Here is a 14,513-nt window from a genome sequence, read left to right on the forward strand (position 1 = left end):
ATATAAACATTCACCATATGTAGAACAAAATATGAGTTAATTAATTCACTTCATAACAAAATGACTTGTAATGTGCAACACTGCAAAATACTTGGTATGACACACTGTAACTTTTAACTTCAAGACACAATGCCAAAACAACATTAATTATGACAATATTCATGGGCTTACTTTAACAAAAATAGTAACTTTCTTTTATGATAGCTTAACACACAGGTGACAAACTCAAGGCCCGGGGGCCAAATCTGGCCCGGCACATTATTTTATTTGGCCCGCGAAAGCCTGGAAATAATATGCGTTAAAATATTTTCTTACCAAATATATTTGTTTTTTCCCTTTTGACATTAAAAATCATGTACTGCATGCAAATGCATATCTTTTAAAATCCAATATTATCAAAATCAAAATATTATATTATCATGTATTCCCAAAAAATTGTTTTTGTTAAAATAAAGATAAATACTGTACTTAAATATCTGCTTGACTTATGATTTCAAAACAAATTATCAATCAAATTGTAGACTGTAAAATTGACAATAGATTTTACGGTTCAACTCCGCCGGCTTGAGTTTTTTTTACCGTAAAATCAACTTTGATACTGTTTTTCCCCATATACAGTAAGACACTAAAACATTAAAAAACTAACAAAAAAAAACCATTAAAACAACAAGATTTTACGGTAAAAAGCAAACAAACTGTTTGAATAATTGTATCTAAGTTATCACAAAACTTTGTGCTACATTGAGTTCAGCTCGCCCGGCGAGCAGACAAAAGCTATCTTTGATCCGACCAAGTAAAAGGCTTGTAAAACTCCACTGTGTAAGATGGGAAGCAACATGAAAGTGTTATGTTTCTTTGATGTATTGTAATCAACAGAAAGATATTGTCTTGACCCGAGATCTACAAAGCGAAGAGGAAGCAGGACCTGACTCCCCTACAGCGACCTTTTCTGTGAACTGATTACGTCCTTTTCTTTGAACTGTTCTATAACCAAAGGCGATGGCTGTTTACGACCCCCGTCCCTTAGAAACAGCTGTTGCCATGTAATCAGGGAAAGTCCAAATAAAAGAGGAGGCGTACAATCTTTCGCCAGAGCGTTGTGAGACTGTGCAAAGAGTACAGTCCAGACCTCTCTCCTCAATTGAGCCAAATTTAATTCTGTCTCTGTTTAATTCCTTGCTACTTGTCTTGTTTAATAGATGTCATCAGTGTTTGAACCTGACACAAACTGGCAGCTCTGTTGCTTGAATTTTACCGCTAAAAACAGTGGTATTGTTTCTCCATTCCATTCCATTTATTTATATACTGTAAAAAACCACTCCTTGTACTGTAAAATTCTGGTGACTGAGAAGCCAGTTTCTAAAGTAAAATGTAAATATTTTTTTGCAGCTTATGTACAAAAATATATTGTTAATGTATTTGAAAATTCCTAGCGCCAACACTAATGGAGTATTGGTGCGTGCCAAACAGCAGCAGGCGGCTGTGACCGGCGGGCCGGTTCTAATACTAATCAAATATCATCCCGGGGGCCATAGATCATTTATTCGTGGGCCGGATCTGGCACGCGGGCCTTGACTTTGACACTTAGGTTGTATAGGGACACCCTTAGTTCCTATAATTGTGTTACTTTAAACACTGTACACTGCAGTATAAGCAACAATATCACATGGATGTACCTTGGTGGTGAAACTGCCTGCTTTGGCAAAATGGTTGATAATCTGATCTTTTTGCAAAACGCTGGTGTTGATGGCGTCTCTCCTGTTTGTCCAGTAGAAGTCAACCGTTTCATTCCGCACCAGCCTGGACTGTGAGAGGAGATGAAAAGTCTTTAGCAGAGCGCCACATCTCCTATGTTTTCTTTGCGTCTTTACCATCAGACCGTACAGTCCGTCAGGATCCTGCCCTTGGTCACCTGAGGAGAAGGATGGACTGTAATTGGTGGAGAAATGAAAGAGAGGACATTTAGGTTCTCATCACAGCTTCAGCTGACCTTCATCTTCACCCTCAAAGTCATCATTACAGCTGGTGTCTTTAACGGGACGCGTGGAGATGTGGTGATGCTGGTGACACGTCCGCTTCTCCACCCAGCCTCTAGCCCTCAGCGCAGCCCTGATGACCGGGTAAGGGCCATGCACTGAGAACACCTTATGTAACTACCATTGAGAGGAAATAGAATTAAATTGTGCATGTATACACGCTGTTGTTTACGCAATTATTTGGAACGACCTTGACGGTCTTGCCCACAATGGCCTTGGCTGCCTTTAGTCTATCTGGGTTGAGAGAAGGCAGGTGGACGCTGTGCCGACATGGAGGTGAAGCTGTCACACACACACACACACACACACACACACACACACACACACACACACACACACACACACACACACGCACGCACGCACACACACACACATACACACACACTAAGTTAAACTGTGCTTCTAGTACAAACTATCACTTTTTTTTTTTTGCTGGTAATGAAAGCAAGGAACAGCAGCAGGGCGAACAAATGGACTTTCCATATTTTCCGGACCATAGGGTGCACCGGATTATAAGGCGTACTGCCGATGAATGGTTTCTTTTCAATCTTTTTTTCATATATAAAGGCGCATTAAAGGGGTCTTTTTTTTTTTTTTTTTCTTAAATGTAAAACACTTCCTTGTGGTCTACATAACATGTAATGGTGGTTCTTTGGTCAAAATGTTGCATAGATCAGTGTTTTTCAACCACTGTGCCGCGGCACTAGAGATAGTCTGGTGTGCCGTGGGAGATTATCTAATTTCACATATTTGGGTTAAAAACATTTTTTGCAAACCAGTAATTATAGTCTGCAAACGATGTGTTGTTGTTGAGTGTCGGTGCTGTCTAGAGCTCGGCAGAGTAACCGTGTAATACTCTTCCATATCAGTAGGTGGCAGCCGGTAGCTAATTGCTTTGTAAATGCAGGTAAAAAGGTGTCTTATGCTTAAACCAAAAATAAACAAAAAGGTGAGTGCCCTTAAGAAAAGGCATTGCAGCTTAGGGAAGGCTATGCAGAACGAAACTAAAACTGAACTGGCTACAAAGTAAACAAAAACAGAATGCTGGACGACAGCAAAGACTTACTGTGGAGCAAAGACGGCGTCCACAATGTACATCCGAACATGAGATGACAATCAACAATGTCCCCACAAAGAAGGATAAAAACAACTGATATATTCTTGATTGCTAAAACAAAGTAGATGCGGGAAATATCGCTTAAAAGGAGGACATGAAACTGCTACAGGAAAATACCAAAAAAAGAGGAAAAAGCCACCAAATTAGGAGCGCAAGACAAGAACTAAAACACTACACACAGGAAAACAGCAAAAAACTCTAAATAAGTCATGGCATGATGTGACAGGTCGTGACAGTACACCTACTTTGAGACAAGAGCTATAGTGATGCATGCTTGGTTATGGTTTAAAGTCATATCCAATAATGGCGACAACAATTTTTACTGTCAACTGAGTTTATGATTTCTGCTGGTGGTGTGCCTCCGGATTTTTGCAACGCAAATGTGCCTTGGCTCAAAAAAAGTTGAAAAACACTGGCACAGTTGATGTTACAGATCATCTTCAAGTCGCTTTCTGACAGTCGCTTCAGGATGCGCCGTTTTGTGGGCGGTCTTATTTACGTAGCTCACCTTCGACAGCGTCTTCTCCCCGTCATCTTTGTTGTAGCGGTGTAGCGTGCAAGGACGGGAAAGGAAGAAGTGTCAAAAGATGGAGCTAACTGTATCAATGACTTTCAGACTTCACTTCAATCAATAACGGAGCAGCATCTTCTCATCCGTTGGAAATGTATCCCGTGAAAAAACGTCCGACCGGAACTCTCTAATAACTGAAGTTCCTTGGGTGAATAATGTAAACTCATAACATCGGTATGTTTTAGCGCTTTCATGGTGAGTTCACTGACAGATATAAGTAAGAACTTTACACTACTTTATATTAGAAATGGCTACAGTGGAGGATGAATGTCCCATAACAAGAAGATAGAGAAAAAGAAGAAGCTTATCGACTACAGCGTCAGCACGGACTACAAAGGCGGATGCGGGCGCAATTTTTCAGGATTCATGCAGATCCCAAATACAGATCAGCAGGTACCATATGGTAAGAAAAGTTGCTTTTGCATAATATTGCGAAACAAAACGCCAGATTATATGTCTTACCTTATACCAGGGGTGTCAAACGTACGGCCCGTGGGCCGGATCAGGCCCGCGGACAGGTTTTATCCGGCCCGCGGGATGAGTTTGCTAAGTATAAAAATGAACCAAAATTTTTGAATGAAAGAAATGTGTCCACTAGATGTCACAATAGCAATTATTTGCATCTTTGTAGATTATGCTACATATGTAAAAAAAAAACAAAAAAACTACATGATGTTAGTGCACCAGTTAAGGAAAATGAGCAAACTTACATGAATGACATCCTGTAATTTGATTTTGATATAATTTTTTTATCGTAATAGATTGAAAATTAACACCAATGAGTTGACTGATGAACATTATCACATAATGTATTCAGAAAATATAAATAACGACAAATAAAGATAGAATACTATTAACCGCAACATGTAAGTGTAAAAAAAAACAAAAAAACATTATGATTTGTACATTTTCAGAATTTTCTTGTTCTATTTTTAAACAAAGAAAACAATCTGAATTTGTCTTTATTTTTAAGTTATCGTGCCGTGACTTTACCTGTCCGGCCCACCTGGGAGTAGATTTTTCTCCATGTGGCCCCTGATCTAAAATGAGTTTGACACCCCTGCCTTATACACACACCATAATAATACTCCTATGTTGTAGCACAGTACAATCCATCAAGCAGTGCGGCTTCATAGCTTACCAAAGTCGTATTAAAACATTTTGATAGATTTTTGAGCGCCGTGTGTAATGTTCTTTATTTTCAATGGAACATATAAAATGTTGGTGTTGTTTACTTGAGTCATATTGCAGTCTACACATATCTCTTATGTTTGACTGCTAAAATAGCTTCGAGGTCGGTAAGCAAAACCAGAATTATTCCTTACATTAGGCGCACTGGGTTATAAGGCGCACTGTCGAGTTTTGATTTTTTTTTAAAAAGGATTTTAAGTATAGGTTGATTGGCAACACTAAATTGGCCATAGTGTGTGAATGTGAGTGTGAATGTTGTCTGTCTTTCTGTGTTTGCCCTGCGATGAGGTGGCGACTTGTCCAGGGTGTACCCCGCCTCCCGCCCGATTGTAGCTGAGATAGGCTCCAGCGCCCCCCGCGACCCCGAAGGGAATAAGCGGTAGAAAATGGATGGATGGATGGATGGATGGATTTTAAGTGTGCCTTATAGTCCGGAAAATACTGTACTGGTTTGCACGGTTTTTATTTCACCTTGACTGCATTGTTGGACCATAGCTGTGACCTCGGGGCCCACTGTTCGACCCTCCGATCTTCCCTCCTGTGAAACCAAAGATCACACAGCAAGTGAACCAGTGACATGCTCTAACCTAAAACAAAAGCATATACATACATACACACATATACATTTATATATTTTGGGGTGCTGGAGGTGCTGGAGCCTATCTCAGCTATTTGAGTATATATACATATATATATATATATATATATATATATATATATATATATATATATATATATATATATATATATATATATATATATATATATATATATATATATATATATATATATACACAGTATATATATATATATACATACATACATACATACATACATACATACATACATACATATATATATATACTGTGTATATATATATATATATATATATATATATATACTGTGTGTATATATATATATATATATATATATATATATATATACTGTGTATATATATATATATATATATATATATATATATATACTGTGTGTATATATATATATATATATATATATATATATATATATATATATATATACTGTGTATATATATACTGTGTGTATATATATATATATATATATACTGTGTGTATATATATATATATATATATATATATATATATATATATATATATATATATATATATATATACACACACTACCGTTCAAAAGTTTGGGGTCACCCAAACAATTTTGTGGAATAGCCTTCATTTCTAAGAACAGGAATAGACTGTCAAGTTTCAGATGAAAGTTCTCTTTTTCTGGCCATTTTGAGCGTTTAATTGACCCCACAAATGTGATGCTCCAGAAACTCAATCTGCTCAAAGGAAGGTCAGTTTTGTAGCTTCTGTAACGAGCTAAACTGTTTTCAGATGTGTGAACATGATTGCACAAGGGTTTTCTAATCATCAATTAGCCTTCTGAGCCAATGAGCAAACACATTGTACCATTAGAACACTGGAGTGATAGTTGCTGGAAATGGGCCTCTATACACCTATGTAGATATTGCACCAAAAACCAGACATTTGCAGCTAGAATAGTCATTTACCACATTAGCAATGTATAGAGTGTATTTCTTTAAAGTTAAGACTAGTTTAAAATTATCTTCATTGAAAAGTACAGTGCTTTTCCTTTAAAAATAAAGACATTTCAATGTGACCCCAAACTTTTGAACGGTAGTGTATATATATATATATATATATATATATATATATATATATATATATATATATATATATATATATATATATACACACACATCTACATACACACACACAGACCTAACTAAAGGCATTAGTGTATAACTAAAAGCTTGGCATCTTCACCTAAGGGCCAAAAAACTAGCAACTTCATGAAAGTTTAATACATTTCTGGATTTAAATGTTTGTGTCCAGAGTGCAACCTCATGATTAATTCAGCTGTCTGTGTAGAAGCGTGTATCTTCATGGCTCAAGGTGTCAACTGTGGAAAAACTCAGCGTCATCCTCATTCATGAATTACCATTATCATTTTGTTACACCTGCTGTTGTCTTTCAATGGCTTAAAAAATCAATTTCGTATGAGGTTGAAATCCGATCACTCCATGTGATTTTATACATACACATTGCACTAAGAAGTTTGTCATCATTGAAGGTTCAACCGTCAATCCATGCTGTTATTGATATTGAGAGCGGGATGATGATAAAAGATAGTGACGGGACAAACATTCATTCATGAATTGTGTACAATCTTACAGCAGGTGTTGTTACTGTACGTGATACAGTGATTAAACCTATGTTGACAACTGGCAGCCAGGCTCTATTCCAGGGGGTCAAATTGCAGAGACCACTTGGTAAGATTCAAAAACATGTCACACAAATGGAATTATATTCCATTGCCAAGATAAGTATTTCACCATACATCAGTTAGCCATCATTTGTATAAATCACTGTTGTTACAACAGATGTAAACAAAAATGAAACCAAATTCCTGTCATCTTAAAAAGTACGACAGTATTGCTATATAATTACACACAAATGATATAATTAATACCAGACCAAGTTATTGTACTTCCTACCTGCTGGGCTTCAAATTGTGTGTCTTTGTTGTGTTGTTTCACCAGAGGAACGCACGCGCTGGCCCAACTCGGTTTACCGTTGCCATGGTAACACACATGAACCTGACCTGTAATCACACTATTGAGTAACTTTACTCGTATTTGATAATATAATAATCTTTTTTTAACACTTCACTATTGCACGTCTATATTATTTTCTTGTGCTATTACTAAGTGGTAAACTGGCACAGGTGGAACACAGCAAGTGAACACACTATTAGTTGTTTTTGTGACACGAAAAATGGGTAGGATGAAATCAGCTCAGCTTCTTCCTTCCCAGACATTGAGTTATGTAACTGTAAATATGCAATGTAGTTTATATAACCTTGTATGCATGTTTGAAATAATTTAACATCATTCCTAATATTATTTACCAGGAGATAATGTATCTTACAATAGATGCAGTGCAGTCTAGGCCTAATTTAAAATGACTTATTCTTATCATCATTGTATTTTCTATTTTTTGTAAGATTTTAAAATTACCCTCCTTCTTTTTAAATTTTAAAAATAAGTCCAGCTACTCAGGGGCCGTACTTATCAAGCTTCTTAGAATTACTCCTAAGAAGTCTGCTAAGAGTTGACTTAAGAGTAAATAAATTCTTCGCTGAAAGCTGCACTTAAAAGTTAGTTATCAAGCGTCTTACTCACACTTTCAGCGAAGTGTAGGACTGAATCTTAAGTGTCACACTCAGAGCTGAATTACGACATTACTATGTGCCGTAAACGGAATTTTAGGTGACGTCATTTCTGTGTCCATAGAAATGACCAATCACGGAAGGGAATCCGTTGTCTAAGAATAAAGAAATATCTTGGAAATATTTAAGTGGACAATGGGAGTGTATATTTTGACAATAAACTACAAAATAATACAAAACAAACTAGTCCCCGCCGGCACTCACGTTACCGCTCCCTCTCTTCTATCGCCCACACACTCACTGACGTCACTCACCTCACGGCCACACACATACGCTACTGTCATAACATTTTCTTTCCAATTCATTAATTAGGCAACTAATTTGAAACTGGTGTGGGTGGCTCTATATATACTAGCCCACTGCAGACACATGCGGAAATCAACAAGGAATCGAAAAGTATTAAATCTGTGACAAAAATAATATCCGCTCTGTCTAAACGATACCGTTTGATCAGCTGCTCGTCATCAAAAAAACCAAAACATTGTTCCGTTCCCTGAACGTTCGCGCACGTCTCTCTCGCCTCAGTGCCATCCCCTGCTGGCAACTCCTAACCACTTAAGACACCTCTGAAGGTCTCTTAAATATCGTGGAGAGTAGGAGTGATTCTTAGACTTAAGAACGTTGATAAAAAGCTTTTATTCTTAAGTTTGAGAGTAGGACTAAATTTCGCAAATTCTCAGGACTTAAGTGTAAAATGGCACTCTAAGAAGCTTGATAAGTACGGCCCCAGGCTTCTAAATCACATAACTCCACAAACAATGACACTGTAACTCAGACATAATTTATTTTTGCAGATGATACAAATGTATATTTTTCAGGAGAAGACTTGAAGTGTTGAGGATAATAGAGGTTGAGTTGCTTCAGCTAAAAAAATGGTTTGATATTAACAAGTTACCATTAAATGATAAGAAAACTAAATATATGGTGTTTAGTGGTGTAAGGACAAATTGTCAAGCAAAATTAAAATATAATCAAGTGGAAATTGATAGAGTATATGAAACTACATTCTTGGGAATAATAATTGATCATAAATTATGTTGGGAACCGCATATTGATTATATAAAGGGAAAAATATCCAAATCCATTGCTAGTCTTTATAAAGTAAGACATGCTGAATAAGAAATATTCCCAATAAAAAATAGACCCAATAACTAAACTTCAAAAAAGGGTCATTAGAATAATACACAAAGTGTGCTACTAAGAACATACCAATCCATCATTTATAAGTTCTAATGTGTTAAAATGTTCAGATATTGTGTTTTTAAAAGCAATGGAAATTATGTTTAGAGTAAAGAACAACAGCTTGTATTCTTAGGTTATTTAAATTAAGAGGAGAAAACTATAATTTACGGGGGATATTGATTATTGAAATAGGTAAAGTAAGAAGGAATATAAAATACAAATGTATTTCAGTTTTAGGAGTTAAATGGTGGAACAAGCTCAGTGATGAGTTGAAAACATGTAGTTCTTTGTTAAGGTTTAAGAAAGTCTTGAAAGGTGAAATAATGGAAAATTATAAAATATAGCAACGATTACTTTCATCCCATTGATTTTTTTTAACTATGTTCCAGGTAATCTTATTTTCAGTGAATGTATAGGATAGGCAAATATAAGCCTTGGCTTCAGCCTATTCCTATACCATGAATTGATTACGTGGACCCCGACTTAAACAAGTTGAAAAATTTAGTGGTCAATTGTACGGAATATGTACACTGCAAAAACTGAAATCTAAGTAAGATGAAATATCTCAAATAAGGGTGATATTTGCTTATTTTCTGTCTGGTAAGATAATTCTTCTCACTAAGCAGATTTTATGTTAGAGTGTTTTACTTGTTTTAAGGGTTTTGGTCCTAAATGATCTCAGTAAGATATTACAGCTTGTTGCTGAGATTTGATGACCTATATTGAGTAAAACATGCTTGAAACTAGAATATCAACTGTTGCAAAGCTGTGTCATCAACACTCACAAGTATAAAACTACTTTTTTAAAGTAATAATTTTTTACTTAAAGCATTAAAAAAAAAATCATGATGCCGAGCGCATAGCATTATGTCAAGATAATGGCACTAGCATTTACTTAAATTAAGAATATTTTTCAACATATTGAGCAAAAAGGTCTCTTTTTTTTTTTTTTTTTTTACCAAGAAAAGTGCACTTGTTATTAGTGAGAATATACTTATTTTAAGGTATTTTTTGGGTTCATTGAGGTTAGCTAATTTTACTTGTTTTGGAAAGTCTTGACAAGCCAAATGTTCTTGTTCTATTGGCAGATAATTTTGCTTAGTTCAAATAAAATACCCCTAATTTTTGTATTTTTTTTCTTCTTGTTTTTGAACACTGACATTTTGCAGTGTACTGAACTGTGCAATCTACTAATACAAGTTTCAATCAATCAATCAATCAATCCTTTTTCGGTCATTCTTTTTCTTTTTGTGTCTGTATGTGTATGATTGTTAATATGTCCAATCTGTGTTGTTAAATTCATCACACAAAATGGTTGATTATATGACCGAAATAAACTCATTTCATTTCATTCACACTAATTGGAACACACACTATATACAAGGGTATATGTACAAGTATAACAAATGTAAGACGAATAATTAAAACAAACACACAAAAGATAAAATATATTAAGAAATAACCAAGTGTTTCTAGACAGTTTCTTATTCTTACTTTATGAAGAAATCATGCTTTTTGCTGGGTTTATGTATTTGTGAAGATAAATAGCGCCGCCATCTTGGCTCCGGACACTTGGCGTCGCGTCACAGTGACGTCACACACGAGTAGTGTGTGTCTGGGCAAATCTCCCCAGTGCGCAGACTCACATAACCCTCACTTCTACGCCTCAACTGACTATATAGAACAGCGCAACCGGAATAAAACAGGTAAGCTTACATTTTTCCTCATAACATGACTTTATAATTTGGTCACGCCGTAGCTGGACTTTTTACGGCGAGTTATTGGCTTCGTTCCTACTTGCATTTAAAAATGAGTATACTATGTAGACTACACTGCATACTATGCGTACTTACTAAGTACTACTTACATCCTGATGACAGCGCCAAGTTTGGCAGTGCAGTGTTGTCCCAACATTACTGTCGCGCACTTACCCGAAAAGAATGTTCGCTACCCGCATCCTATTTTTTTCTCTTTGACTTTTGTGAACTGTCCAAACTATTTTTAATAATGTTGAGTATAATTGCAACCACTACACTTCCGCTACCCACTTAAGGGTAGTTGAGTGCAACATCCGGGTACGATGGCGATGCACTTACGCACTCAAAACAAGTGTAAGTCCGAAAGAGCGCGAACTGACACACACGCCATTTTTGTGTGCTTCGAACCCAATTCAGGTGGACAGGGTTTGACGGTAAAAATGTGTGGAAGGACTGCGTGTACACTGGCTCCTGACGAGGTGAGCCGAGCCTGCTTGTACAGAAACCGGGGCGGGCAGCGGAGACAGCCCGGTTGGAGGGACGGAGATGCGGATAAATACCGACCCTCGTACAACAAGAGTCCCCAGTCCATGAGTCCCGTGCTGCTGTCACACAGACATTTTGACAAGGTAAGCTTCTGCCAGCAAACCCAAAGTTGCGGCCCTATAAATACATTTGCTATGTTTACACTGAAATACGAATTTGACTGAAATTATATTTAAAAGCCTACTGAAATGATTTTTTTTATTTAAACGGGGATAGCAGATCCATTCTATGTGTCATACTTGAACATTTCGCGATATTGCCATATTTTTGCTGAAAGGATTTAGTAGAGAACATCGACATAAAGTTCGCAACTTTTAGTCGCTGATAAAAAAAGCCTTGCCTGTACCGGAAGTAGCGTGACGTCACAGGTTGAAAGGCTCCTCACATTTCCCCATTGTTTACACCAGCAGCGAGAGCGATTCGGACCGAGAAAGCGACGATTACCCCATTAATTTGAGCCAGGATGAAAGATTCGTGGATGAAGAACGTGAGAGTGAAGGACTAGAGTGCAGTGCAGGACGCATCTTTTTTCGCTCTGACCGTAACTTAGGTACAAGCTGGCTCATTGGATTCCACACTTTCTCCTTTTTTTTTTGTGGATCACGGATTTGTATTTTAAACCACCTCGGATACTATATCCTCTTGAAAATGAGAGTCGAGAACGCGAAATGGACACTCACAGTGACTTTTATCTCCACGACAATACATCGGCGAAGCACTTTAGCTACGGAGCTAACGTGATAGCATCGGGCTTAACTGCAGATAGAAACAAAAGAAATAAACCCCTGACTGGAAGGATGGACAGAAAATCAACAATACTATTAAACCATGGACCTGTAACCATACGGTTAATGCTATCCAGCCTGGCGAAGCTTAACAATGCTGTTGCTAACGACGCCATTGAAGCTAACTTAGCAACGGGACCTCACAGAGCTATGCTAAAAACATTAGCTATCCACCTACGCCAGCCAGCCCTCATCTGCTCATCAACACCCGTGCTCACCTGCGTTCCAGCGATCGACGGAGCGACGAAGGACTTCACCCGATCATCGATGCGGTCGGCGGCTAGCGTCGGATAGCGCGTCTGCTATCCAAGTCAAAGTCCTCCTGGTTGTGTTGCTGCAGCCAGCCGCTAATACACCGATCCCACCTACAGCTCTCTTCTTTGCAGTCTTCATTGTTCATTAAACAAATTGAAAAAGATTCACCAACACAGATGTCCAGAATACTGTGGAATTTTGTGATGAAAACCGAGCTTTTTGTATTGGATACAATGTGTCCGAATACTTCCGTTTCAACGATTGACGTCACGCGCATACATCATCATACATAGACGTTTTCAACCGGAAGTTTAGCGGGAAATTTAAAATTGCACTTTATAAGTTAACCCGGCCGTATTGGCATGTGTTGCAATGTTAAGATTTCATCATTGATATATAAACTATCAGACTGCGTGGTCGGTAGTAGTGGGTTTCAGTAGGCCTTTAAAACGCATGTAAAAACCTAGACTTGACTGGGATTAGTTTATCTGGATTGTAGAACAAATATAAATCAACCCCCATAAATAGTGTTTTTTAAATAACGTGTCCAGATTATGAATTTAAATAATTACATAACCTGTTATTATTCACTTAAATATGATTCTAAATCTTTCAAGACTTGAATTTTTCGAATTAGTGATTGTACTGCAAAAAAAAAAGGGATTACTCCTTATTTGTATATGTGTGTATATATATGTATCTGTTTATATTTTATTTTATTTCTTATTATTATTAATATATTATTTCCTTTTTTTTAAATTATTAATTTTTTTCCCCTGTTTATTTAATCGATGTATTTGTAGATATTACTTTGTTTTTGTTGTTTCTTTCTTTCTTTTTTAATTTTTTTTGGGGGTGGGGGTGGTATGAATGGGATATAAACAAAAATATTTTTTGACATTTAGGGCAGACAATAGATATATGATTTATGTGAATATGATGTAATGGATAGGAATGTATGATGCTGGATGTCAATAAAAATAAAATGGAAAAAAAAAAATTAAATAAAAAAAAAGAAGAAATTATTTAATTGTATTAAACTTTTACATACAGTACAGGCCAAAAGTTTGGACACAGCTTCTCATTCAATGCGTTTTCTTTATTTTCATGACTATTTACATTGTAGATTGTCACTGAAAGCATCAAAACTATGAATGAACACATGGAGTTATGTACTTAACAAAAAAAGATGAAATAACGGAAAACACTTTATATTCTAGTTTCTTCAAAATAACCACCCTTTGCTCTGATTGCTGCTTTGCACACTCTTGGCATTCTCTCTGAGCTTCAAGAGGTAGTCTTCTGAAATGGTTTTCACTTCACAGGTGTCATAGTTTTGATGTCTTCAGTGACAATCTACAATGTAAATAGTCATGAAAATAAAGAAAACGCATTGAAATGAGAAGGTGTGTCCTAACTTTTGGCCTGTACTGTTTATATTAACATTTATGACTTGTTTTATTAAATAACTTACATATAACATCCCCCCCACTCACCCCTCCCCCGTCGACGGCCCTGGCTGTCAGTAAGACATTTCTGACATTAAATAGCGATTATTGAGAAGTGACTATTATCTTCATACATTGTGTCTGCTCCAGAATGCTCCTGCAGATGAGTGTGTGTTAGCCGCCATGCGTTGGGGCCTGGTACCTTCCTGGTTTAAAGAGGACGACCCGAGCAAGATGCAGTACAGCACCAACAACTGCCGCAGTGAGAACATCCTGCAGAAGAAGTCCTACAAGGTGACTATTGTGTACCTGGCAGGCCTCGGCATCTGTGACG

General features: G+C 36.9%; 2 protein-coding genes across 6 annotated transcripts in view; one reads left to right on the forward strand and one right to left on the reverse strand.

The window, feature by feature from the left end:
* LOC133648578 (tubulin monoglycylase TTLL3-like) overlaps positions 1-10,962 on the reverse strand; it is a 25,455-nt gene extending 14,493 nt beyond the window's left edge. For 2 of the 3 annotated variants that reach the window (XM_062044810.1, XM_062044828.1), the window contains exons 1-7: positions 10,883-10,962; positions 7,473-7,590; positions 5,387-5,453; positions 2,227-2,318; positions 1,991-2,153; positions 1,872-1,912; positions 1,677-1,805 (exon numbers count right to left, since the gene is read on the reverse strand). In XM_062044810.1, the coding sequence (XP_061900794.1) occupies positions 1,677-1,805; positions 1,872-1,912; positions 1,991-2,153; positions 2,227-2,318; positions 5,387-5,408 (447 nt within the window). In that variant the 5' untranslated portion in view covers positions 5,409-5,453; positions 7,473-7,590; positions 10,883-10,962. The remainder of the gene's footprint in view (positions 1-1,676; positions 1,806-1,871; positions 1,913-1,990; positions 2,154-2,226; positions 2,319-5,386; positions 5,454-7,472; positions 7,591-10,882) is intronic. The other variant, XM_062044819.1, reaches the window with a different exon arrangement.
* Positions 10,943-14,513, forward strand: part of hmces (5-hydroxymethylcytosine binding, ES cell specific) — a 13,966-nt gene continuing 10,395 nt past the window's right edge. The window contains exons 1-3 of one of the 3 annotated variants that reach the window (XM_062044870.1): positions 10,943-11,094; positions 11,563-11,774; positions 14,330-14,473. In XM_062044870.1, coding sequence (XP_061900854.1) covers positions 11,586-11,774; positions 14,330-14,473 — 333 coding nt within the window. In that variant the 5' untranslated portion in view covers positions 10,943-11,094; positions 11,563-11,585. The other 2 variants (XM_062044878.1, XM_062044862.1) reach the window with 2 other exon arrangements.

This window comes from Entelurus aequoreus, linkage group LG01 (genome assembly GCF_033978785.1).
Source record: "Entelurus aequoreus isolate RoL-2023_Sb linkage group LG01, RoL_Eaeq_v1.1, whole genome shotgun sequence".
Classification (NCBI taxonomy): Eukaryota; Metazoa; Chordata; class Actinopteri; order Syngnathiformes; family Syngnathidae; genus Entelurus; species Entelurus aequoreus.